General features: G+C 38.2%; 1 protein-coding gene across 3 annotated transcripts in view; it reads left to right on the forward strand.

The window, feature by feature from the left end:
* FRMD6 (FERM domain containing 6) overlaps positions 1 to 25,205 on the forward strand; it is an 84,438-nt gene that overhangs the window by 46,408 nt on the left and 12,825 nt on the right. For 2 of the 3 annotated variants that reach the window (XM_055537635.1, XM_055537638.1), the window contains exons 3-10: positions 3,860 to 3,950; positions 7,836 to 7,939; positions 8,892 to 8,968; positions 11,350 to 11,536; positions 14,819 to 14,974; positions 18,897 to 18,962; positions 19,843 to 19,911; positions 22,651 to 22,825. In XM_055537635.1, the coding sequence (XP_055393610.1) occupies positions 3,860 to 3,950; positions 7,836 to 7,939; positions 8,892 to 8,968; positions 11,350 to 11,536; positions 14,819 to 14,974; positions 18,897 to 18,962; positions 19,843 to 19,911; positions 22,651 to 22,825 (925 nt within the window). The remainder of the gene's footprint in view (positions 1 to 3,859; positions 3,951 to 7,835; positions 7,940 to 8,891; positions 8,969 to 11,349; positions 11,537 to 14,818; positions 14,975 to 18,896; positions 18,963 to 19,842; positions 19,912 to 22,650; positions 22,826 to 25,205) is intronic. The other variant, XM_055537636.1, reaches the window with a different exon arrangement.

Below are 25,205 nucleotides of genomic sequence, written 5' to 3' on the forward strand. Positions count from 1 at the left end.
TGGGCACTGTCAGAATATATTAAAAGATAATTTACATATATACATGAATATGTTGTTTGAGTTCTTTTAACAGTTATATAGAGAAGGTATCAACTAAAATTTTAAAATATACATAAACATATAGTATAAGCACTTAAGAAACTTCTCTCAGTTCCATTTCTGCCTTTTCACCTGGTTGAATATGTATAAATGTGTTCATATGTGTGTACACACAAAAAGTATATGGAACAAAACCTTACTGACCTCAGGTAAGTTAGAAAGAAGACTAATCTTATTTCATGAGGAATACTAGGAGCTGGCTATAATTTTCTAAGAAATTAATTTATACTGAAATCTCAGTTGAGGAAGATAGTTATGGAGAACAGACTGACAGGCAATCCATTTGTTCCTATAGATCAGTGATTTTACAACTTGATGTCTAAAAAATTATCTGGAGAGCTTGATAAATACTCAGACTATTGGACTCCACTCCTTGGAGGTGCTGATCTAATAAGTCTAGGGTGGGACACAGGGATCTATGTTGAAATCCCTACTTCACATCTGCAACCTTGGGCAAAGTAGTTCTTTGCTTTGGTTTCCTCTTCTATAAAGTGAAAATAATCTGCTCTCCTCACAGGGACATTGTGAGGATATAAAGACATAAGATGCTTACTTGCTTACTGCTCTGTCTGGCCTCAGTGAGTGAGCACTTAATAGAGTAGCACTTGTTTTCATTTCTTTGAGCTGTATGCTCACTCTATTAATGAAACTCAACTTCTGAACACCATGTAGACCTGTTCTTATTCCAGGGTCCGTGGATAGCCCTGCCATGTCCAGACTCCTCATTAGCAAGCAAACTGCTGGACCAAAGGAGGGAGGAGGAGGAACTGGGTTAAGTAGCTTGGGGTCCCCTCACTGCTACAAAGTCAACTCAGGGCTGCCAAAGGCATGTCATTTTCTACAAAGTGTCATTTTTGTCTTCAGAAAATAGCAGTGATGTTTGTAGAGTTGTGGTAGAACAGATTAACTATAACAAAAACTATTTCATTAATGGTCTCCTTTTTAAAAATCATTTCTAAACACTTTTTTTAAATGAAGAAAATTTATTCCCTGAGAAGTGTAATTGATAGAATATTGCCTTTCTGCATGGGGTAAATGTAGTTTTGATCATTTTGATTTTCCATGAATTGAACAAATAGGGATTGTTCTAAATTATTTTAATCATCAGATAAATATTAAATATGGAAACTTGGAAATTTTTTGGAAACAAAGTTATGTTAATGTATGAGTCACAAAATTTTTAAGTGATGTAAATTGTGGCTAAGAGATTATATCTCTTCACTGAGACGAGAGTGAACAGTTCTTTTTCTGTAGCATATTTTAGACATTCTTGCTCAACAAGCTCAATATTGAGAATTAGATGCTGTTTTTATTAAAAAGTTCCATACAAAGTATATTTTTAGATAATGCTTTCATCCTTATCCCTAATGCCTCATAGTCTATGGCACCTTTTAAAGTTCCTATTGCTCCTGAAGATTAGAGAACTTGAAAATTTTTCAGTGTACTAAAACATAGCCTTCAAGACTCATAATATGCAAATGCAAAAAACTCAAAATTGTTTTCACAGTAGGTAAGACTTCAGAGCCACAGCCTTACTTACTTGCAGTTTTTAAACAAGAACATTGTCTTTCCTTGATAGTTGTTAAAGAGCTTTATTATGCTCCAGATACTTGATTTAAAACTAACGGAACAATAATAATTATATAGGGTGTATGTATGTATGGAGATTATTTGAACAACAGTTATACAGAGGTACAACATAGTTTATTTTGTATATAGCGTGTGGTTTGGAATTTTTCTTTTAACTTTTTAATCATATTTTATCCAAAGTACTTTGTATATGACATTTTAAAATACAGTCAAAGCTAAAGATTAAAGTCCTAGACTTCTTTAAGTCTCAAATTTGTAGTATATAGTTCAGTTTTATTTAATCTTAAATACTTTTCCCATTACTTTATCATTTTCTTTATTTAAGCTTATTTATAAAGTGCAGTTTCAGTAATACAGAACTCAAATCCAAAGTCTTTTTAGTGAATGAAGGTGACACTGATTTCCTGTTGGCAAATGTATCCCCTCAGTGGTGTTGGTGGGCACATATTGATACAAATTCTTGAGTGGCACAGAATTAAATGATCTGCTCAGTGGGCCAGAGCACTGTAGTTTGTAGTCATGGACCAGAAGGAAGGTAAGAAACCCACAGGAAATCAGATCCTTGGCTTTCATTCATCAGACATTTACTGAATGCCTGCTGTATATTCTGAGTATAGAATAAGACACTGTCCCGGCTTCACGGAATTCCTGTTACTTCTAAACAGCTGAAGCGGTGCTATTTGGCCTTACATATATACATTTTGTACTTTCTAGTGGATAAAGTGCTTCAGATTGCATATGTTCTCAGTCCCTCGGTGTGTCTGACTCTGTGCAGTCCCATGGACTGCAGCCCACCAGGCTATTCTGTCCATGGGATTACCCTGGCAAGAACACTGGAGTGGGTTGCCATGCCCTCCCCCAGGGCATCTTCCCAACCCAGGGATCGAACCTGCATCTCCTGCATTGCAGGCAGTTTCTTTACTGCTGAGCCACTGTGAATTAATAGTGAATGTGGAAAAGAGCCATAAACTATCTTTCCACATTACTAGTGAATGTGGAAAAGAGCCATAAACCTATCTTTCTTAATCCAGTTGACGTTGTCACCATTCTGAATTGTTTGACTTTCAATTATTAAGAGATCTCAACATGTTTTATTTTCTGAATCTAAGTTATATATTAAAGTATGATAAAAAAATCATTAATTCAAAGTTAACTAATTTAAGATTTGTAATCATTAAAACTGTAACTGGCATGATTATTGAAGAAAGAAGTTGCAAGTTACTAGTACAAATAAGAGGGGAAATGCTACACATAATATAATGAACTGTCAGGTTGCACATATTTTAATAATATTTACATACAAAAATATTATAATACACAAATGAGCAAAGTTCTGAGTTACTCTCTCTGATAGTACTAACTACATGACTTCAGGCTCTCTGGGTTTTCCTTTATATGTTTGTCAAATGAAGAAATTGACCTATATGATCTCTTAATGTCAATCCTAACACCGATAAGCTTTAGTGATTCTGAGTTCAACAAGGCAGACTCATTACAATTATGTGTCCCCCAAAATACTTCATTCAGTATTTGAAAAGTCAATAAAACTGTGTCTTTTAAAGACTGTTTTATCTTTCAGCATGTGACTTTTCAGAATAACTTAACCTTAACTCCATGTTCCAAATTAACATGATTTTATTATTATACTAGGACTCAGAAAAGAACCTGGTTTAGTACTTAAAAGATATATCAATGAAAGTGATTGATTAAAGTAAATAAAAGCTAGGTATTCACTCATTGTGTGGTACATGAGCATTTTGTTTAAACCACCATGACGAAAACTTTCCTTGTAAAAATACTTGCCAAATTAATAATTTTGATAATTAATAATTTTGATCATTTGATTAGATTATCTTGGTTTCCTTCTGAAATACATATTTATCATGCACTATGGCTATAGAGTAAAGCCTTGTCCATGTGTCCTCAGATTTGTGAGTCTTGTACAAGATTGCACTGGTACTTTATTACCATGTTGTAGAAATTTGTATTGTGATCATCATTACTGAAACAGCTGTAGTGATTTCCATAAACCAACTGTTGTTTTGCTAGTGTCAGCTTGTCCCTTCGGCATATATTTAGGATGCATTACATTGCCTGATTGTGGCTCACTGTTTGGACTTGGCTGAATTATTAAGTTGTGTTTGTTTTATTTTTGTCTTTTTTCCCATAGGTCAAAATTCTGTGTCACCAGTTACTGGTCCAGGTGTGTGACCTACTCAGGCTAAAGGACTGTCACCTTTTTGGACTCAGTGTTATACAAAGTAAGTCTCAGTCCCGTCTCTGATGGAGTTAGCCAACTCTCCCTGAGGAAATGGCATTTTATAGCTGTAACTTAATTGAGCATATTGTTATGTAATTGTGATTGTCAAAGTACTTGTAATCTTGGCTTCTAATCTAGTATTCATATTTTAAACTCAACTGCGGTGTATTTCTTCTATGATTTAGAATTTTAGGTCTTGAATTTATTATGGTTTGAACTCAAAAACTGGTACCTCTTTACAAGCCTAGATTTTATGGATTTGCTCTTTTATGTTTTAATGAACCCAACTTGATTTTTGTTTCTTTGCACTATAGGAAATTACCTTGGTTATTTTTATAATTTAATTTGTTTTGTAATTTTTGACATTAAAAGACATGTAGACATAATAAACCTGACTTTTCTCTATTCCAATTCTCTTACTGTTGAAGATATAGTATAACAAAGTGATCTATTAATTTACTCTTATTTTCTTTTTTCCTTCCTTTATCCCTTCTCTTTTTTTTCCAGTCAAAACATATAACTTGGAGATATGGGATCGGTTTCTTCTGTATACTTTACATGGAGAAGATTTTCAAGTAAAGGGCTCCATATAAGCTTTCTCTGCCAGTGACACCTTAGTTAGAATCAAGTTCCCAGAGTTTAAGTGTAGCCATTCCTTAAAACTTTTTTCTTTCAAATCATACTTTAAAATTTCTCTAATTTAGTCTTCTAGATGCCAAAAAACCTTTCAGATCTTTGCTCAGTTTTTCAAGGAAGCCTTTTTTGTGAAATGTAGCTATATTTTGTATTTGGATATGAATTATTTTCTACTACTGAAATTGGTTTCAATTTAAAGGTTTATGATATCTTGAGAATCTGGTTAGTACCATAAAATGCTCAGATCTCCCAAATTGGAAAGTGTATCATGATGAGCTGATCAATAAGTTCAGCTCCAAAATGTGAGCTGTTTTCATTTATCTAAAAAGACCACGCTGAAGAGGCCAGAGACCGTGGAGCAGGGAACACATCAAGAAGAAAGGAATCATCTGTATGTCTTCTTTGGAGAAATGTCTGTTTAGTTCTTTGGCCCATTTTTTGATTGGGTCGTTTATTTTTCTGGAATTGAGCTGCAGGAGTTGCTTATATATTTTTGAGATTAGTTCTTTGTCAGTTGCTTCATTTGCAAAACCACAATGAGGTACCACTTCACACCAGTCAGAATGACTGCTATCCAAAAGTCTACAAGCAATAAGTGCTGGAGAGGGTATGGAGAAAAGGGAACCCTCTTACACTGTTAGTGGGAATTCAAGCTAGTGTAGCCACTATGGAGAACAGTGTGGAGATTCCTTAAAAAACTGGAAATAGAACTGCCTTATGACCCAGCAATCCCACTGCTGGGCATACACACTGAGGAAACCAGAATTGAAAGAGACACGTGTACCCCAATGTTCATCGCAGCACTGTTTATAATAGCCAGGACATGGAGGCAACCTAGATGTCCATCAGCAGACGAATGGATAAGAAAGCTGTGGTACATATACACAATGGAGTATTACTCAGCCATTAAAAAGAATACATTTGAATCAGTTCTAATGAGGTGGATGAAACTGGAGCCTATTATACAGAGTGAAGTAAGCCAGAAAGAAAAACACCAATACAGTATACTAATGCATATACATGGAATTTAGAAAGATGGTAATGATAACCCCGTATGCGAGACAGCAAAAGAGCATAGATATATAGAACAGTCTTATGGACTCTGTGGGAGAGGGAGAGGGTGGGATGATTTGGGAGAATGGCATTGAAACATGTATAATATCATATGTGAAACGAATCGCCAGTCCAGGTTCGATCCAGGATACAGGATGCTTGGGGCTGGTGCACTGGGATGACCCAGAGGGATGGTATAGGGAGGGAGGTGGGAGGGGGGTTCAGGATGGTGAACACGTGTACACCCATGGTGGATTCATGTTGATTCATGTTGATGTATGGCAAAACCAATACAATATTGTAAAGTAATTAACCTCCAATTAAATAAATTTATATTTTAAAAAAAAGAAGAAGAAAGGAACCAACCATTTGCTCTTCAGTTTCTTCCTGTGATAGTGGAAGCAGTAAAAACACAAATGCTCAGCTCCATCTTTATATTAGTACACACCTCAGTCATTCTTTCAAGGAAGAGCCTGGGGGAAATAAGATGCTCTACAGAGTTAATTCTTCTTACTTCAACTACAAGCAGTCTGTTGATCTTTGCTGTTCAGCAAGTCAGTCTCATAAAATCAGTTTCCTTGGTTTTCAAAATAAGAGTTTTTGAGATGTGTTTTTTAGAAGAGAGATTGCAGGATGGTGCAAGAACTTCGGAACAGGCATCAGATGACCTGGTTCTGATTCAGGTTCTACCACTAGCTAGCTATGTGGCTTTAGACATGTCCCTTGCCTTCTCTCCATTTCAGTTTTCTCTCATGTCAAATAGAAATCACTGCTTCACCTGCTTTGCAGGACGGATGTGTGCTTGAGAAAGTATACAGCTCTGGTCAAACTGCTGGATGGTAGAAACAAAGTGGTAGTTTAAAAAACTATGCATGTGCCATTATGGCGAGCAGTCTCAGTTCTATTCATTATGTTGCTTCTTCAGACAGGAACGCAAGCCAAAAGCAAATCAGTTTCAACAGGAACGTTGTCTGATCTTGTCCATTTCATGTTTAATTGGTACCATAGTAGAAACGGGAGATGGTTTTAGTTCATGTGATAAATGGATTTTAGTAGCATCTTCTTATCTCTCGGACTTCTTCTTTGCCCCTTTCATCCATGCTGGTTACTTACTATGACATTCATTGACAAAGAGTGGCTTTACCCTTCCTATTCTTGTCAGACGTTTGACTTGTTCTGTCAAACTCCAGTATTCAGTCATGAGTGACAGTGTGGGCGTGTGTTATCCTTGGAGTAGTCAAAGAAACAGACTTTTCTTCCACAACAAGTACATGTTTATGCAGGACTTTCCATGAGTATGACCCCAGGGTGATGGTTAGAGGAAAAGGAAGGAGTTTTAAAAAAAATTTTTTTTTTTAAACTTTGTACAAGATAGGAATACTTTTCATATGAAATATCTCTCTTTAAAAGAGTCCATTTGGGAAATCTGAAAAATTTTGCACTTTTTACCAGCTAGTTTTCACATGTTTAGATCATTTTTTACATGAGTTACTTAGCAGTCTTATTTTCTGCTCATCTTAAGAACATCATTCCCTTGAAGAAATATTTTGGCATCCATTCTTGTTTTGCATAAGATTATTTTCTTCTTCCCACAAGATCAACCCCAAAAGCAGTGCAAGTAATGCTTTATCATTTTGACATTCTGTGTTTTATGTGGATAGCACAGAGAAGGAATAGTATTAGAGACTTCTTTTCACAAAACACATGGGTCAGGCTCATCACTTGAAAACAAATTGGTTATCATCAGTTTTTTTAGTTTCTTACATAGCAATTAAGATGCTGTTTCTGCCCTTTTTAATTACTTTGCACTTATGAGATGGATCCTCTGTGAACCAAACAAAAGCATGTTTTTCTAAGACTGAGTAACACCCACAGTGTTGGAAGTTAAACTATAAGTTATAATGACCATGGAAACTAAGTAAAAGCAAGAATAGGAATCTAATATTTCTTCTAAATGTTAACATTTTCAATGATACATGCTCTGTATTGCAAAAGCAAAATAATAATGTCATTAATAGCTATCCCACAGAACCTTGTATCTTTTTATGTTTTCAGTTTTCTTGGTGATATGTGACTTTAGAGTACATTCAGAAAGCTTGAGGCTTTTTTTGAAAAACCCATTTCTTTGTATATTCTTTTCTTAAAAAAAAAAAAATCTATCCTTTATCACCTGGTCTCCTTTTTTTTTAATGTGCAGATAATGAACACGTGTATATGGAGTTGTCACAAAAGCTTTATAAGTATTGTCCAAAAGAATGGAAGAAAGAGGCCAGCAAGGTACGACAATACGAAGTCACTTGGGTGAGATTACATTTATCAGCAAAATTATTTTGATTTTTAAAAAAGGTTTATTTTAGCTGTTATATATTAGGAAAACATCTTAACACTTTATACAGTAAAGATTTGGAAAGGGATATGAATTATAAGTTCTAAAATATCACATTAGTGAGGGATTAATAGCTTATAACATGTAGCAAAAGATTTTGAATATCTGCTAAAATAGTATTGGACAATAACTTTTCCATAACCTTGGGATAATGTTTTGAAATGAAAATCAAGGGAAAAGTATTTGTTCCTCTTCTTTGGCCACATTAGTTGTCAAAACTGACTGTCTAGAAATTATTAGTCATTTTAAAATCTGCTTTTACTATCTTTACATTGATATTTTATTACTTTATTGAACCCATGCCTCGTATTTGCATAGGAGAGCATTCACTGGGAATTTACCTAGTGTTCTCAAGATCACCCTCACAAAACAGTAATAATCCCCAGTGTGTAATCCTTGATCCTCCAATTTGTATTTAAGAATTCTTGGAGTAAACTGAAGGCTACTTCAAAGCCAACTACAAAGTAAGGAACATGAATGTCTAAATAAACAAACAGCATGTTAGAATTTGGTATGTGGAATGTCAGAGGAACAGGAGAACATTGTAATGAGGAGCAAATGGTCACCACAGGGGACAGAGCTGGGAGAGGAGCTGGATCTCAGCTAGAACTTTCCACTGGCATTTATTTTTATCTTCCCTTATGTTGTCACTGGCATTACAGTGAATGAGTATCAGATAGTGATGATGCTTTATAACTTCCTGTTTCTGCATGGACAACTTTATACCTACTGGAAGCCCCTACTCATTAGAAGTAGATCAAACCTTTCAATGTTTAAAAAGTGTCTTAAAAATGATATTTGTTGGTTTTAAAACCCACTTTTGAAGTAACTAAAAACAGCCTGATTTTTACACGTGTCTTTGTTTAGGGAATTGATCAGTTTGGACCTCCTATGATCATCCACTTCCGTGTGCAGTATTATGTGGAAAATGGTCGATTGATCAGGTATGAGGACAAGGAGAAATTCCAAACCTTTCATTTTCCACAGTACTCATCTTCTAACGTATCAAATAAAGTACTTGTGTTTATTGTTTGTCTCCACCTGCTAGAATATAAAAGAGCAGGGAGATTTTCTTTTTTAATTAATTTACTTGGCTGCACAGGGTCTTAGTTGCAGCACACAAGCTCTGAGTTTCAGCTTGTGGGATCTTAGTTCCCTGACTAGGGATCAAACCTGGACCCCCTGCATTGGGAGCACAGAGTCTAATCCACTGGACCATCAGGGAAGTCCCAAGAACAGGGTTTTTTTCTTTTTAAAAAAAAAAACACTTTTGCACACACATGTATCTTCAGTCCCTAAAACAGAGGTAACAGTAGACACTCAATACATATTTGTTGAATGAACGAGTGGTAATGTTAGACTATCAGTGAAGTTGTTAACAGTGTCACAGCTCACATTTTCTCTACTCCACATTCTCCATAACAGATCAGTCACTGAAAAGGTACTTCCTTTAAGGAAGAACTAGCACTTTTGTGAAAAGATGAGAGGTTGGTTAATGCATTGTATTCTTTTCTGGTGGTGGGGTGAGAAAAGGGACAGCAGCAAGAACTCTGTCCTATACAAATGCATGGGTGTTTGTATCGCCTGGTTTTCTTTTCACCTTCGGGGTCTTGCTTCTGTTCTTGGCAGTATCTTTAAAGCTAAGATTACACCCAGTGGAGCTATCCTGTGAGAATCTTATATGCAGTTCGGCAAGGGCAGGTAACTGATTCCTTTTCTGGAGGTGGGTACCTGAATACTACTCTGCACATGATACAGACCCAGAAGTCATCAGTTCAGAAGCTCAGATTAACATTTTATATGAGGATTCAGTGCTGGAAGACTTTCAGAGGTGACCTTGTCACCTGGTAGAAATTACTAGAAATGTGAACTCTGTTTTTCACTTATTTTTAAATTTTGAGAAACCCTATGTAAAAGGGACAAAGATACATTTAACTAATGAGTTGTATCTGAGATTTGCTCTTAATATTTATATTATTGCCACATGCAAATTAAAAAGTAAAAAATATGAGCCCATAAAGGATGTTTTTAAAGGCAGAGAAACCTTTTTAGTTATTCTCAGTTTGTATAAAATCTTTACTCAATGTACTTAATTGGAATGGAATGTGCTGGAAAGAAGAAAAATATAGTATTGAGCCACTAATTAGCCCCCTGGGACTAATGAATGTTTCATTAACCCCTATACTTCTGCCCTTTTCTCCAGTGATTAGCTAGTCCAAACGCTGTGTACTCAGCATTATACAAAGAAGTGCTCTGAAAAGTACTCTGTCCCAAGAGGAAAAAAATTACATAAATGCTTTATTTTTAAATTCTTCATTCTTAAACATGATCTTGGTTAAAATAAACCCATATGTTTTTATTATCATCAACTAATGAGCTATGAATCTCAGGTAAACATTCAACCTAAAATAATAGGGAGGCAAATACTCATTAAATACATAACACAAACACACACATTTTTTTCCCCCTTGCATTTTTACTTTGATCACAGAGGCGTCCTGTTTGCCTGTGACATTTTTTGGAGCTTGACTGTGTTTTTACCCAGTCAGCACTCTTTAGTGTATTTAATGGGGACTATATTTATTTCTGACCTCAACAGATAATGAGTGCACTATCACTGTTTCCGTTTGTGAGGACTATCATGATTTTGTGGCATGTACCTATAAAAACACACCCATAAAGTAACATCTGCTTAATTTAAAAAAAAAGGATTTTAAGAGAATTTTCAGTTCATTCATTTTTAGAGGGAAAAAAACTATAGTCAAGCAAATTTTTTCTAGTAGAGCATATAAATAGAAATATTTTTTAAAGTGCCTAATGTATTTGTAATTTGCTCAGATGAAAAACAAAACAAAACAGGACACATGACATTAAAACCAGGATTGTTCCCAGATTTGTCCTTATTTATGTTGTGTGTGCAGCATCGTGGTAGCAAAGTTATTGTAATACAGACAACGAATGCCTAGGCTTCTCTTCTAATACTTGTTCAATGTAGTATTTATTTACCACATTGGAGTGGCATGATTTAGATCTTGTTTCCATCCTCGGAATGAATCAAGTGCCGCAGGCCTCAGGAAATGTTGCTCTTGCAGTCCGGGTCATCTGGCCTGGGGTCCTGTCTCCCTGAGGCCTGAGGAAAGCAGCCATCAGGCAGCCATCAGGCATTGACACAGCCTCCCCCTCTTCAGCAAGTGAGGCGGGGGAGGAGGAGGGGACAGAGCAGAAGAGCTCCCGTCCCCAGATGGGCAACAGGATTTGCTCTCTGTTTACATGCGTTTAGATTGTTCCATCAAAATGTGAGTTCCGCTTTCTTTTATTTTCCTAGTGACAGAGCAGCAAGATACTATTATTACTGGCACCTGAGAAAACAAGTTCTTCATTCGCAGTGTGTGCTCCGAGAGGAGGCCTACTTCCTGCTGGCAGCCTTTGCACTGCAGGCTGATCTTGGGAACTTCAAAAGGAATAAGCACTATGGAAAGTACTTTGAGCCCGAGGCTTACTTCCCATCTTGGGTAGGCACTGTTTTCAGATCTAAAGCATTTGCTCTAGCACATTTCTAGTTCATTGTTCTAGTTCGATAGAGACATATCAACCCCTAAAATGTCTACTCTCTATGTTAGACACATTGCGAGGCGCAATGGTAATGACAAAGAAACTAGTAGCAACCAGAAATAGTCAAGCTACTCATGCAGCTTCAAGAACTGGGAAGCCAGGTGTTTAATGGCCCACACACCCTCCATGACACGCGGGTACACATTTCACACTTGAGAGCGTGGCACACACAGTCTCTCCACCGACTCGACCTGTACGTAGGTAATGAGGAAGAGGATGGCTGTCCATCCTAAAGATGCTGGAACTGGGAATTTGTCAGCCTTCTTTTGAGATTTACTCAGCTTTGACTTTCCTATTTACTCTTAATTCGAGCAGCATTTTTCCCCTTCAGAAGGAGAAAAACACTGTTCTTTAAAAAGCAACATCATTCACAACTTTTCCTGTGCTGAGAAAACAAATATAAGTGAACTGCTTGTGCCTTCCACCATCTCCTTCGCTATCAAAGGAGGAGCCACCCGCTTCCTTCAGCAAGAAAATGTAGGTTATTTGAGCACTGACTGTCTCAGCCATGTTTCCTCCACCATACTCTGCTGACATCACTTCCCGTTCTTCCTCCAGGTCTCTGCTGAGGCATCTCTCTCTCCTATATCTTCAGCCTCTACTTGAACTAACTCCTCTTAAGTTAGAACATACTTGGGTTCACACCTTCCTATCTTCAGAGGAGAAAGGAGGGAGGGAAAGAAGAGCTACCTATCTCTCCTTCCCTTCTCAGTAAAGCTTCTTGAAAAAGTGATGTGAATTTGATGTTTTAGCATCTTTACTTCGACATGTACTCCTCAATCGACATCTATCTGCCTTCTTTCCTCACCAGCCCCTCCACTATGGTGTTGTCCTTAGGGCCAGCAGTGACCTTTAAGTTGCCAAATCCAGTGGACACTTTTCACATCTTTTCCTGGGTTTCTCTGCTGTGATTGACACTTAGTCACTCCTATCCCAGGAGACCTCCTCCAAATTGATGCTTTTTACAACCACTTATGTGCTGGTACCTCCCGAATCCGTTTCTCTCCCTTATGTCTGTAAGACAGATGTTTACCCATAGGCACCTCAAACTCACAATGTCCCAGATCAAATTTATCTGCTTCCCACCTCAGTTCTGTGTGTTCCTACCTCTGTGTTCATAACCTCAGCCAGTGGCCCTGGTCACCTAGAAACTTAAGAGTCATTCAGGCTCTTCCTTAACACTCTTCTTTTAGCTTGCCCCATCTGGTCAGGAGAACATCCTCTAATATAAACCCTTGATTCCCCATCACTCAACTTAGGAAATAAAATTCTCTTGTATTTTTGTTGCTGTTAACTTCCTAAACATTACTGCATCCCCACCCCAACCCAGGTCATGATTCCTCCCGTTTCCCAGGTGCCAGCTCTCGTCAGCACTCACCAGTGGACACTTGTCCCTGCTCCAGGCTTTACTTCACAGCTTGCAGAGAAGTTGATTTTGCTTCTGATTTAAACCTTCACCTGCAGAGTGAAAGCCTGAGCGCCAAACATGACCTAGGAACTTCCCAGCTCATGGTCCCTGCCAGATTTTTCACATTCCTCTCTGGTTGTCCTGCACCTCGTGTGTTGTGCTCCAGCAACACTCAGCATTACTGTGTCTCCACAACTCCTGTAGTTTTGCACTTTGGGCCTTTCTGCCTGCAGCTTCTTTAGCTGGTGAGGCACCCTCCCTGTTTTACCTGGCTACTCCTGCTCATTGGCCCAGGTGTGTTCTCTGGATGGACTGTCTAGGTGCCCAGGGCCCTTCCTCTGGGCTCAATAAGACCCTGAACAAAAGTATTTTATTTTCGAATATTCTGCTTATCTCTTGCACCCAGTAACCTGAGTGTTTCTTAAGATATCCTAAAGAACAGGTGTAAACTTAACCTTTTCTGTTTCTTCAACATTTCACATCATGGTGCTCAATACAAGCTTTTGTTCATGGGCTGACTGTGCTTCAGTTGTTGAAGAAAAACCACAGAGGGCATCAAGCTATTACATAGCAGTGCCTGTGGGACCAAAAGTAGCCAGTATTTCCATTGTCTAGTTATCATCAGGTTCTCATGGGCTCTTGGTCTTTAAAGCAGAGCTTCCTGATTCGTGCGCCGTGGCGCCCAGGGTACTGAGAGACCAGCTTCCTTGACCCTTGTGATCACCAGAACCACCTATCATATACACCTCACTGCCCTTTCAAATACTATTTTCTATGGGTTATTTGACCTGAAAAAGGTTGACAAGTACTGATTTAAATGATCTCCATGAAAAAGGAATCTAGAAAGAAAGAATCTATAACGAGTTATCAGCAAAACTTCATTATTGGCCAATAATTCATCATGTTTAATTCTCCTTAAAATATTCATAGGAAGAAAAATATGTCAATAACTATAAAAACTGATAGAACTAAAAATTCTCTAATTTTTAAATTCTGATCATTTTGAGCACTAAAAATGCTTTTTGTTCACTTTGCATACTTCTTTTCATCTTTTATAATCTTCATGAAGTCAGCTAAGACTTTTAACTTATCAACACCTTTTTTTTGAGCCTGTAGCTACTGGACACTATATATTTTTGAAATCTGAAAGCTTAGACTACTGTCTGATGAAAACTGAAGTCGAAGTAAATTGTAACGAATATTTGAGTGAAATTGTTTTCTCCTAAGTATTTGAGTAGAGTGTTCTTATCAGCCTCTTATGCAGAAACCAGAAATGTTTCTGAGAATTCCTTGTAGTCCTCTGCCTTCTTTGGATTAACATTGAGAGCCTCCCACTTTGTGGCTGTAATTTTAGAAGAGTTAAGTAGGATCCAGAACCTGAAGATGTGCTAACAGTAGCTGTATTTCATGGTACCAATAATTCTGCAAGTGTAAACAATGATGTGGACAAAATTGTGCAAGTTTGCATGGCTTTTCTTTGTTAGTGATTTTAAAGCCAAAAGAACATATTTTCCCCATTTCTTATGATTTTTCTTCTTAGATATGAAGTACTACAGCTAAACTGACTCTGTACCTTCTAGTATTAGCTTGTTCAGCCTAGTAACGTCACAGATGGTCAAAAGAGTATCAGTGTGAGAATTTCCTAGTGGAAATCAGCCAGTTTCAAGGGCCTATTTTCGGTTCTCAGCCTTTTCATCATTTGCGGGGTGAGGGTCGTGTTATACTTGAATCCTTCCAACAAATGTTGCATTGCACTCCCGTTGTATCCCAACAGGTTGTTTCCAAGAGAGGGAAGGACTACATCCTGAAGCACATTCCAAACATGCACAAAGATCAGTTTGCACTGACAGCTTCTGAGGCTCATCTTAAATATATCAAAGAGGCTGTCCGACTGGATGACGTCGCTGTTCACTACTACAGATTGTATAAGGTACAAAACTGCAGTAAGTCTGCAGCTGTATCTTCTTGATCAGGAGAAGTTTTTTTTTTTTTTTTAAGTTTTGGTTGTTTTTAAAATGGGTTTTTAAAAGAATTTTTATTTGAACTGCTGTTTGTCGTCATAAGTCAGTCTTGGAGTCAGTGATGTTTTTCTTTGGGCCTGGAAGCAGGAGTGAGTCTTTTTCATGGTTCTGATATTGAGATGACAAGTGGCTGTAAATTGTGCTTTTGATTTTTCAGTGATTATGAAATAGTTATTCTCCTCCTTCCCAAATCTGCATTTCTGCCTTGGGGAGTAATGTTTACTACTTCTTTGATCAGTAAGTATTTAATAAGGGAAGCCACACCTGCGTTCTATCCGTTAGTAACAAGAGCACCACCACAGCAGCTAATGTTTAGTGAGTTTTGTGTTTATCGGAACACTTCATATCTATCCTTTTTTAAAAAATACTCATAACTCTATAAGATAGGACTGTAATCTTCATTTTACAATCAGGGATACATACCAAAGATCACAAAACTAGTAAAAGACAGGAGTCAACCCATGTCTGCTTACAAGAACCTTTGTGCCTGAATCACTGACTTTCTTGCTGCTCTCACTCTGAAGTTTGTTCCTTCTTTTGTCCTGTGTCCTTGTGTTCTGTGTTCTTGTGTCCCTAGCCTCATTTTTCCATTCTGAGTCAGAAGTCACACATCCAAATAATAACTGGGGCGGGTCTTGCGGAGAATCACTGGCAAAAGTATTCACCACATTCTGTCTTCTCTCCCTCTTCTCCGCCACACTCCTCTCTCTCCCTATTCCACAAGTATCACTTCCATGGTATGAACCCTTCAATTCCCACCTGAGTATTCAAAGGCGTATTTATTTTCCAACCAAATAGGATGAGGTGGTTCAGAGTGTGGTCTGTTGTATCCAGCTTGCTGGGGTTAAATCCCAGCTTCAGCCCTTACTGGGTAACCTTAGGCATGTTACTGTGCTTTGGTTTCCCCACAGATAAATGGACATGGTAACAAACCCAATAAATTCTGAGGTTTATTAAAGACTAAAGGAATTAGTGGGTGAAAAGTGCTGAAAACAGTGCCCAGCACACATTAAGTATGATGTTAAATGTGTTTCTGTTACCACTGTCTTTGTTATTATTAGGTTTGTTAATCTCTGCTACACCCTTGTGGTAAGATAAGCATAATTAGGCCATTAGAGACTGGACCATAGATCGGTTATATTGCTGGCTAATTTTCTTGGCTGGTTCAAAAAACTTAAAAAGAGAGCAACGGATGTTATTTTTTCCCCTTTCATGCCCAAGAGATGCTTTGTTAATGCCCTGTCATCTTTGAAAGGCAAAGACTTCCATAAGATCTCTTCAGTTAAATTCCTAAAAGACTGAGTTCTTGTTTTTCTTTTAAGAGTTCATTGTGACACCTCAACTTATAAGAGAAAATGAAAATTAATGACAGTTTTGACAATAATTTTATATTTTAAAATGTATTAGAAGTATGAATGATACATTGGAGAGAGTATGGCTTTAGAATCAGATCATCAGTTAGAAACCCTCCGCCGGCACTCACTCTTGCTGGGATCCTGGGGGTCTGTTGCTGCAGTACTGGGCATCTGTTCAGTGGGAATTATCCTATACATGCCACAGGTCAGGAAGGATTCAACAAGACGATGAATCTGAAATGGCCAGATGGCGTGCCTGGCACATTAGTGAGTGCTCAGTAAATATTGGTTGCTTTCCATTTGCTAGGGAAGCTTTGGTATTTTAAAGAATCCTATTAGGAATCCTTTAGTAGATAAGGTAGATATCTCTAATTTATCTTTCATGTAAAAATTAATTTTTCAATTTGCTCAAAGTGTGCTACTTTTACATGGCATAAAAATCACTCTGGCCTTCTTGAAACAAGATAATGCTAACGAACTGATTGAGGTGAAGAAACAGATTTTTTTTCCCTTATGGAGAGAATTTTCATTCTTTAAAGAAATTAAGTGACTGCCATTAAAAGTGCTTCATTTAAGACCTGTTTATAAAATGGAGACAGGAGATAGGTAATTTAAAACAACAGCAACAACAAACCTCTGTACCTCTTGCCCAGTGATACATACCTCATACACACACAACCAGCATTTTTATGAACACAGTCTTATTTCTGGAAGCAATCAGAACAGCCTTGAAAGGGATATTGGCCTAAAGTCATAGGGATGAATTGGTTTCTCCTGTTAAACCTATACTGTATGTGCCTTTCTTGATGTAAAGAATATTAGTGGGGGGAAAAAAAAACAGCCCCAGTAGTGAATATAGGCTCTATCTACTATGCCAGCTGAGGATACATTTTCTAAAAATACTTCTTTTCATGATCATGCAAAAACTGGTACTGAACATAATAAAGAGCTGTACATACTCATTTTTTTAATTGAGAAATCTCATACTGAATATACTTTAGTGACTTAGCAATTTTATTTTCTATTTTGAACTTTACATCATACAACCACTTGTTACAAATAGTGCTTAAAAGATGTGGCTAAGTACAGTATTTTTCCCTTATACTTGTTGTGGTGTATTTTTTTTTTCAGTTTATGGTTTAGCTGGTTGAATGTATATCATAATGGCAGGTGATAATTGAACTTCTTAAAAATAAGTGCTTTTTCCAAACTAACATAATGTAAAGCTTTATAGCTTTCAACTATCTTCATGAGAGAGCATTAACTATTCACTTCAGTTCAGTTCAGTTTAGTTGCTCAGTTGTGTCCAACTCTGCGACCCCATGAATTGCAGCACTCCAGGCTTACCTGTCCATCACCAGCTCCTGGAGCTTACTCAAACTCATGTCCATTGAGTCGCTGATGCCATCCAACCATCTCATCCTCTCTTGTCCCCTTCTCCTCCTTCCTTCAATCTTTCCCAGCATTAGAGTCTTTTCCAGTGAGTCAGCTCTTTGCATCAGGTGGCCAAAGTTTTGGAGTTTCAGCTTCAGCATCAGTCCTTCCAATGAATATTCAGGACTGATCTCCTTTAGGATGGACTGGTTGGATCTCCTTGCGGTCCAAGGGACTCTCAAAAGTCTTTTCCAACACCACAGTTCAAAAGCATCAATTCTTCAGCACTCAGCTTTCTTTATAGTCCAACTCTCATATCTATACATGACTACTGGAAAAACCATGGCTTTCACTAGATGGACCTTTGTTGGCAAAGTAATGTCTCTGGTCTTTAGTATGCTGTCTAAGTAGGGAAGCTCATTAACTATTCAGGCTTGCCTCTAACTTTTGTTTCAGAGTTGGGAGATTTAACCAGTTTTAAATATGCAAAATCTACTGCACCTCAGAATATAACTATGACATTATGTTCAAGATTCTAACATCTGAGAAAAGATGTTAGAAGGTTAAAAGGGGCTTCCCAGGCAGCACTAGTGGTAAAGAACCCACCTGCCAATGCGGGAGATATAAGAGGCACTGGTTTGATCCCTGGGTAGGCAAAATCCCCTGGAGAAGAGCATGGCAACCCACTGTGGTGTTCTTGCCTGGAGAATCCCGGGCTACAGTCCATAGGGTCACAAAGAGTTGGATACGACTGAAGTGACTTAGCATAGCATAGAAGGTTAAAAAAAAATTTGATGTAAAAGTAGCAAATAGTCTTACCAGAGTTCTCAGTAACACACAAATTTAGAATATTGTCAGATATGAAAGTATAGTAAAAACATTAAAACTCTGAAATCTCAGATTTAAAAAGTAGAAAATATCATTATTGATTTAATATGTACCCATGATTTTCTTGTATCTTACAGGAAAAAAAGGATGCAGAAAGGCAAAGCTATTTTAAGTAAAAAGCTTTCTAATACTGAAATTTATCTTTCATTCTTTAGTGCTGAATTGTTTCTTACAGAAGAAAGATACACTTTTTCATATAATTTTATTCCTACAGGATAAAAGGGAAATTGAAGCTTCTCTGACCCTTGGCTTGACCATGCGGGGAATACAGATTTTTCAGGTTAGTTAATGGGGAATAGGTGTCAAATGGTATCTATCCACTGTGTCTTCACTCTGACAGTGTGCCTGCCTGGTCCTGTGCTATGCTCACTGGTCCTATTTCCAGCCATTGATTGGTTACTACTTCTTATTTGTCCAGCACAGATGTGGATAATGTGGGATAGACAAAGTGAAACAGTCTGATCCTTGACATCAGTAAGTCCTCTAGAACAGGAAACAGCAAACCAAAGATTGGCCCACATTTATCACTCATAGATCATTAATATCCAGACATTTTTCTTTGTGTGTCATTAATTTTTAGCATTCTTTTTTTTTATCATCTGGTGCATCTGTAACTATGGAAAGAAAAATGACTTTGTGATAAAGTATCTGACCCAGACGTTTTAATTTCCGTTACAAATTCTGATAAAACTCATCTGTTGAGTAAGCGGATCCTGTCATCCTACTGCAGGTGGGATGGTGTTATCATCCCGCCATCAACAGGGGAAAGAGGAGGTCTGTGAGACCTGGGAGGGTGCCTTATCTTTGGTATAGGCAAAACACCCAGTTATGAACGTCTGAGTGCCTTATCTCATCTCTCGAATGCCTGAGTCTTCTGGACTTTTTATTTAAATTTAGAGATGGGCCAGAAGGGAACAGATTACCTTGAAAGGCAATGTAGTCACTGAGGAACCCAAAGTGGCAGAATTGTATCATTTCTCTTTTAATTACTGTCTGCATGTCTCTAAAGAGAGTTGGGGACCTCGTTTAGATTTTAATTACTGTATGTATTTTAGTTTTCTGGGAAAGAAGTTAGAGCTATTTTAGAGTATCTGTCAGTTTCCTCGGTAACTCTATGTGCATAACTTAGAGTTATAAGTAACTCATCATTCTTTCCACAGAATTTAGACGAAGAGAAACAATTACTTTATGATTTCCCTTGGACCAATGTTGGAAAGTTGGTGTTTGTGGTAAGTTTAAAATAACTGACTAAAATACTCATCTGTTTGTTTTTGTGGACTTTTGTTTTTTAAACAAAATATTGTTTCAGGCACAAAACTTGATGTTTTCTCAAAATTGAAGATGAAAATAGTTAGCTTTCTTAGATTCTTATGCATGCGCTGTAATTATAATCCTTGCCACTTTTCAGTAGTGAACCTGAAATCACAGAGTCTTACAGCAAAAGAAATCACCAATTTTAATTTGTGTGTCTGGTCCCCACCACTCTACCCTAGTTGCAGAAAAAACGTGATGGGAAAAGTTCAAGATGAATTCATCAAACAGAATTATTTTTAAAAATGTACAGCAGAGGGATTAGAAAACAGAAAGCTGTAATCAGAGGGTAAATTATTCTTAGCTTGGGGGTTGGCCCGTTCTTTTGGAAGTTAACTTCTCTTGAATAGAGAATAAAGAGTGATATAAAAAGATGTTTCTATTAATATCTGTCTGTTGAAAATCATCATTATAAGGAAAGGGCTACAACTCTTAACAAGAAAAGTACTTTTGTTTTTAGATTATTGAGAACAATACACTTTCTTTTGTCAGAGCAAATTCTTATTTTTTCCCAGCTGTTTCCTCTTTTGCCAGCTGTATCCATTTTGGGGAAGAGTTCAAAGAATTACAGTTAATTATATGTCTTTCTAGTGGTCATTAAAATTCATAATTTTGCTTTGTTCCTAAATTACTGGAAGAAATACACAAAAAGAGGAGGAAGATAAGGATTAAGACACATGCTTCTTTCCAGCAGGAAGATGGCCTATATAAATAAAGAGCTCTATTGCCAGATCGCATTTGGGCACTGATCCCACACTGCCCTGTGAGTTAAAAGACCTGTTTCTGACTTTAATTCCTTGGGCACAGTTCAATCTGATTTCACTTTACTCATACATTAAATGGGGCCTGGCCTGCCTCCTCCTCACTGGCTCTTTCTCCTTCAAGCTTTTTGTGAAAGGAGTGGAGTTATTTGTAAATGAGAAAATTATTAACCCACTTGCCCCCTTCATGTCTCCAATTAAGTAGTAATAAAATACATTTATAGAAATTGAATTTTTAAGGGTCCTGCACCAAGTGGTTCCTGAATCTAGTTGTGCATCACCTTCATCTGAGGAGCTTGTTTAGATTTCTGGGCCTCACCCAAGAGATTTTTGATTCAGCAAGTCTGGGGCAGAGACTAGGAATCTGTTTTGGCAAACTTCCCAGATGATTCTTCTTGCAGCCAGCCCAGCCCTGCCTAGTTGTATGACTCTGGGCATATCACTTAACATTTCTGTGCCTTGGTTTCTTCCTTACAAAATGGGGAATAATGGACCACCCCCTTGGGCTTCCTTAGTGGCTTAGATGATAAAGAATCTGCCCACAGTGCAGGAGACCTGGGTGCTATCCCTTGGTCAGGAAGATCCCCTAGAGAAGGGAATGGCTTCGCACTTCACTATTCTTGTCTGGAGAATTCTGTGGACAGAGGAGCCTGGTGGGCTGCAGTCAGTGGGGTTGCAAAGAGTCGGACATGACTGAGTGATGAACACTTTCACTGGCCATAGACTTGTGAGGACTGAGTAAGTTAATACATGTTTAGTGCTCATGAAGTGTAAGTTACAAGCATTCTATCATAGCATTGAGATCCAGTGGTGGTTCCTTTTAAAATGGAAAGTCAAGAGGTAAGAAATTCCATCCACGTCTGAATTGCTTTGTGCTGACTTTCAGTGTGTAGTTAAAATACACCTCCCTCTTTGCTTTACCTCTCGTCTCCAGCTGAGAATCACTGTGTCTGGAAGACTCCTTTCTGTAGTCCTGCTATCCTATTCATTGTCAAAAAAGTTAAAGGAATTCATAATATTCTGTAACTGGAAGGAACTTTGCCACACCCTCTCCCTCAATTTCGGAGAGGGCAGTGGCACCCCACTCCAGTACCCTTACCTGGAAAATCCCATGGACAGAGGAGCCTGGTAGGCTGCAGTCCATGTCCGACTCGCTAAGAGTCAGACACAACTGAGCAACTTCGGGTTAATGATCCCAAACCTGGTGAATGAGATTCCTCCACTTGCAGAGAGATACTTACATACCACTTGCATATCTTATTTCTCCTTCCTGTCTCATCCCTCCAGCTATCCATCTGGCTTCCAAGTCCCTCTTCTATCTGACTAAAGAGTTTTTCATTTTTTTCTAACCCACAAATAGGTATCTTGTATTGTTTACTATCGTAACTCCTTGTTTATTTTCACCCCATAATTTATCATAAGCTGTAGTTATTTTATGTGTTTATTCACCCTCTTTAGCACCAGATTGTAGCAACAGGAGGGTAGGGACTTGGTCATATATGCACTGCTGTTTTCTCAGGAACTAGAAAAGTGTTTGACATCTTGTCAGCATTCAACAAATATTTGAATGCATTACTCTTCTAGAGCTTGTGGTCTTGTTTACTGAGTTAGGGTGTTGGGATTACATTTGAGAATGCTTTCATGATGGCCTCTTCTCTTCTCCATTATGTAAATATCCTGGCCAGCCAGAGAAACCACAGATGGAACCAGAAGACCCTGGCTTGGCACTTCCCTGAATTTTTGGTAATCCTGTATCCCATGACGTTTTTGAAAGGGAAGACAGTAACATACCCCTCAGGGAACTTTGGATGGAGCCTTAAGCATCTATTTCTGAGTCTGTAGTGGACCTTGACACATCAGAGACTTGTCTTCCTGACTTGTTCTTTCCCTCCACAGGGTAAGAAGTTTGAGATTCTCCCAGATGGCTTGCCTTCTGCCAGGAAGCTCATCTACTACACGGGGTGCCCCATGCGCTCCAGACATCTTCTGCAGCTCCTGAGCAACAGCCATCGCCTCTACATGAACCTGCAGCCCGTTCTGCGCCACATCCGGAAGCTGGAGGAAAACGAAGGTATCACAAAATCTTGGCCAGGAAGCAGGTGGTACTTTTGCCACCCGTGGCCCCTTATTCGACAGCTGCAAGAACTGGGGCTTTAGTCTCCTGAAGAGTGGGACCTGGGGGCCCCCAGCCTCTCCAGGTCCCCAGCAACGTTGCTTTTTCCATCTCAGCAGTCCTGGAAAGCCCACCCACAGGCTGGTCAGCATACCTGAGATTATCCCTGCTATTTAACTGTCCTAGCAAACAGTCTCTTTAAAGTTTCCCTGCACTCAGCTTGAAAGTCCGGAAAGCCACTACATGGAAGCACAGCTAAGGTTTATCTGCTTACCAGCTTTTATCTGCATCTCAGAGTCTTGATTATACACTGCTCCACCTTGGGGCTGTTACGTACAGGCTCTCTAAAATTCCTTGCAGTGAGATTATTCCTTATGTTAGAGTGACAGTAAAGGTGGGCCACAGAATATCTCCAGCCTCTTGTTGACAACTAGGAAGCCCCTTGTCTGGCTCAGCAAGAAAGACCAACAAAGGAGAGAAAAGTTTACAATTGAGGATCTTGTTAGCCTGTCCTATTGGGGCACGGGGGCGGTTTGCTGAGACACAGAACAGAGCAGTGCATTTGGGGCTTCAGAGTTCTGAGCCATGAGAGGGCAAGTCTTGGTGAGGAGAGGAAGACAAAGTGGAGGCTTCTAACAGTAGACTTCAACTTCACAGTATTAACCTGATGGTTAGCTCTTTATCTCCTGTGGTTACTCTGTACAGCACACTCCAGTTTCACACCCAAAAATGCTACTTTGCATATTTGGTCTTTCAGTGTCTTCAATTTTTTTGCAAACTCATGTTATAGTAATTGTTGGTAATTTTATTAGATTTGATTTGGGGTATTTGCATGAATTAGGATTCAGATTCATATTAACTTAGGTCCATGTCGGAAACACATTTTGACCTCTCAGACGTCACTTTCCGTATAGAAACAAGACAAGTACCTGTCCTCTCTTAACAAACAAAAATCCTTATAGAAGTTTAAACACAATTTGATGGATGTTTCTCAAAAGCTGCCTCTCAATTTAAATGAGGCCCAGTTTGGAGATGCCATTGTAATTTAAGTAGCAATTAGAACATGAATCATTTTCCACTGTCTGCCACCAAACTGCATTTGTTTTTGGAGAGAATTAGTCTCACTGTCTAGTGTATTGGCTTCCCCTGCTGCCAGACTGCCAGTTCTTCCCCATGATGACTTATCAGTATAACAAATGCATGTATCTGTCTGACACTGACATGAAGATTAGGAATTTAAATGGGCAGAAGCACCAGGAAAGCTTGTGAGAATAGGTGACTTAGGTGCAGAGCCCATCATTTGCCAAGTTGGCTTCATTCCTGAATGGCCAACTCGCAACTTTGGGAAATTCATTTATTCCAGCAGCTCTCTGCCCACAGCATTTTAGTAAATTCTTGTTTAGGTGACTGTAATGTGAGCCCCTTGTACCCTGAAAGAATTAATGAACCTCCCCTATAGGTTCTAAAGAAAAATTACAAAGAATGTTGAATTCTTAAGGGGAGGGCTTTGTTATCAAGTACATGTGAGGGCTTATGTGAATGGGGCAGTGAGAATGACAATGATGCAGATTGGATCTTTGATGTGGGTATGCGTAGATACATTTTGCAGATATGTCTTTTTTTTTCTTCCCTATCTTTACTTTCTTCTGCTTAGAAATCCCTGCAGATCTGAAGAAAACCTGAAACTAAGTTCTTTTGGATTAACGTTGGCCTGAATTCAGTTATTTCACCCACACTTAGGGATTGCAACATTTTAAACAACAAAAAAACCTATTAACATTAGCCAAAATCACAGCATGAAAAGAATCTTTATTTTTCTTAATTAGATTTCATCTAGTGTCACCTTGTCTGAAACACTATTTTTGCATTTTATAGTAAAAATGATCACAAGAATCCTATTGTTTTAAAAGAGATGGATAAAAAATGCTTTCTGTCATTAAAATCTTTTTTCAGCTCAGTTTTACTAGATAGCTAGGGCTTATTCTTAGGTTTTATGTCAAGAGGGTGCATTGACTTGCATTATGGTCCAAAACAACACGAAAAGTTTGGTGTTCTGTGGGCTTTTACAACAGATGACTTGCATTGTTGACACCAGTGATTACTAGGGGGTGAGCGGTTGCATTTTGTATTTCTTAAAATAAATTTCAAAATTATTTCAACATTTTCCTCATTTTGTAACTGATCGGTGTGAAACTCCTTAAATGTTTGCAGAAGGTCTAAGAGATGAAAAGCATGATGACAGGAGTAGAAGCCAGCACGTGGAGCACCAAGGCTGTGCTGACATGTTGACACGAAGTAATTCAGGCTAGGCTCTTATTAGCTAGAAGACAGGTTGGCA

The sequence above is a fragment of the Bubalus kerabau genome, chromosome 10 (genome assembly GCF_029407905.1).
Source record: "Bubalus kerabau isolate K-KA32 ecotype Philippines breed swamp buffalo chromosome 10, PCC_UOA_SB_1v2, whole genome shotgun sequence".
Taxonomy (NCBI): Eukaryota; Metazoa; Chordata; class Mammalia; order Artiodactyla; family Bovidae; genus Bubalus; species Bubalus kerabau.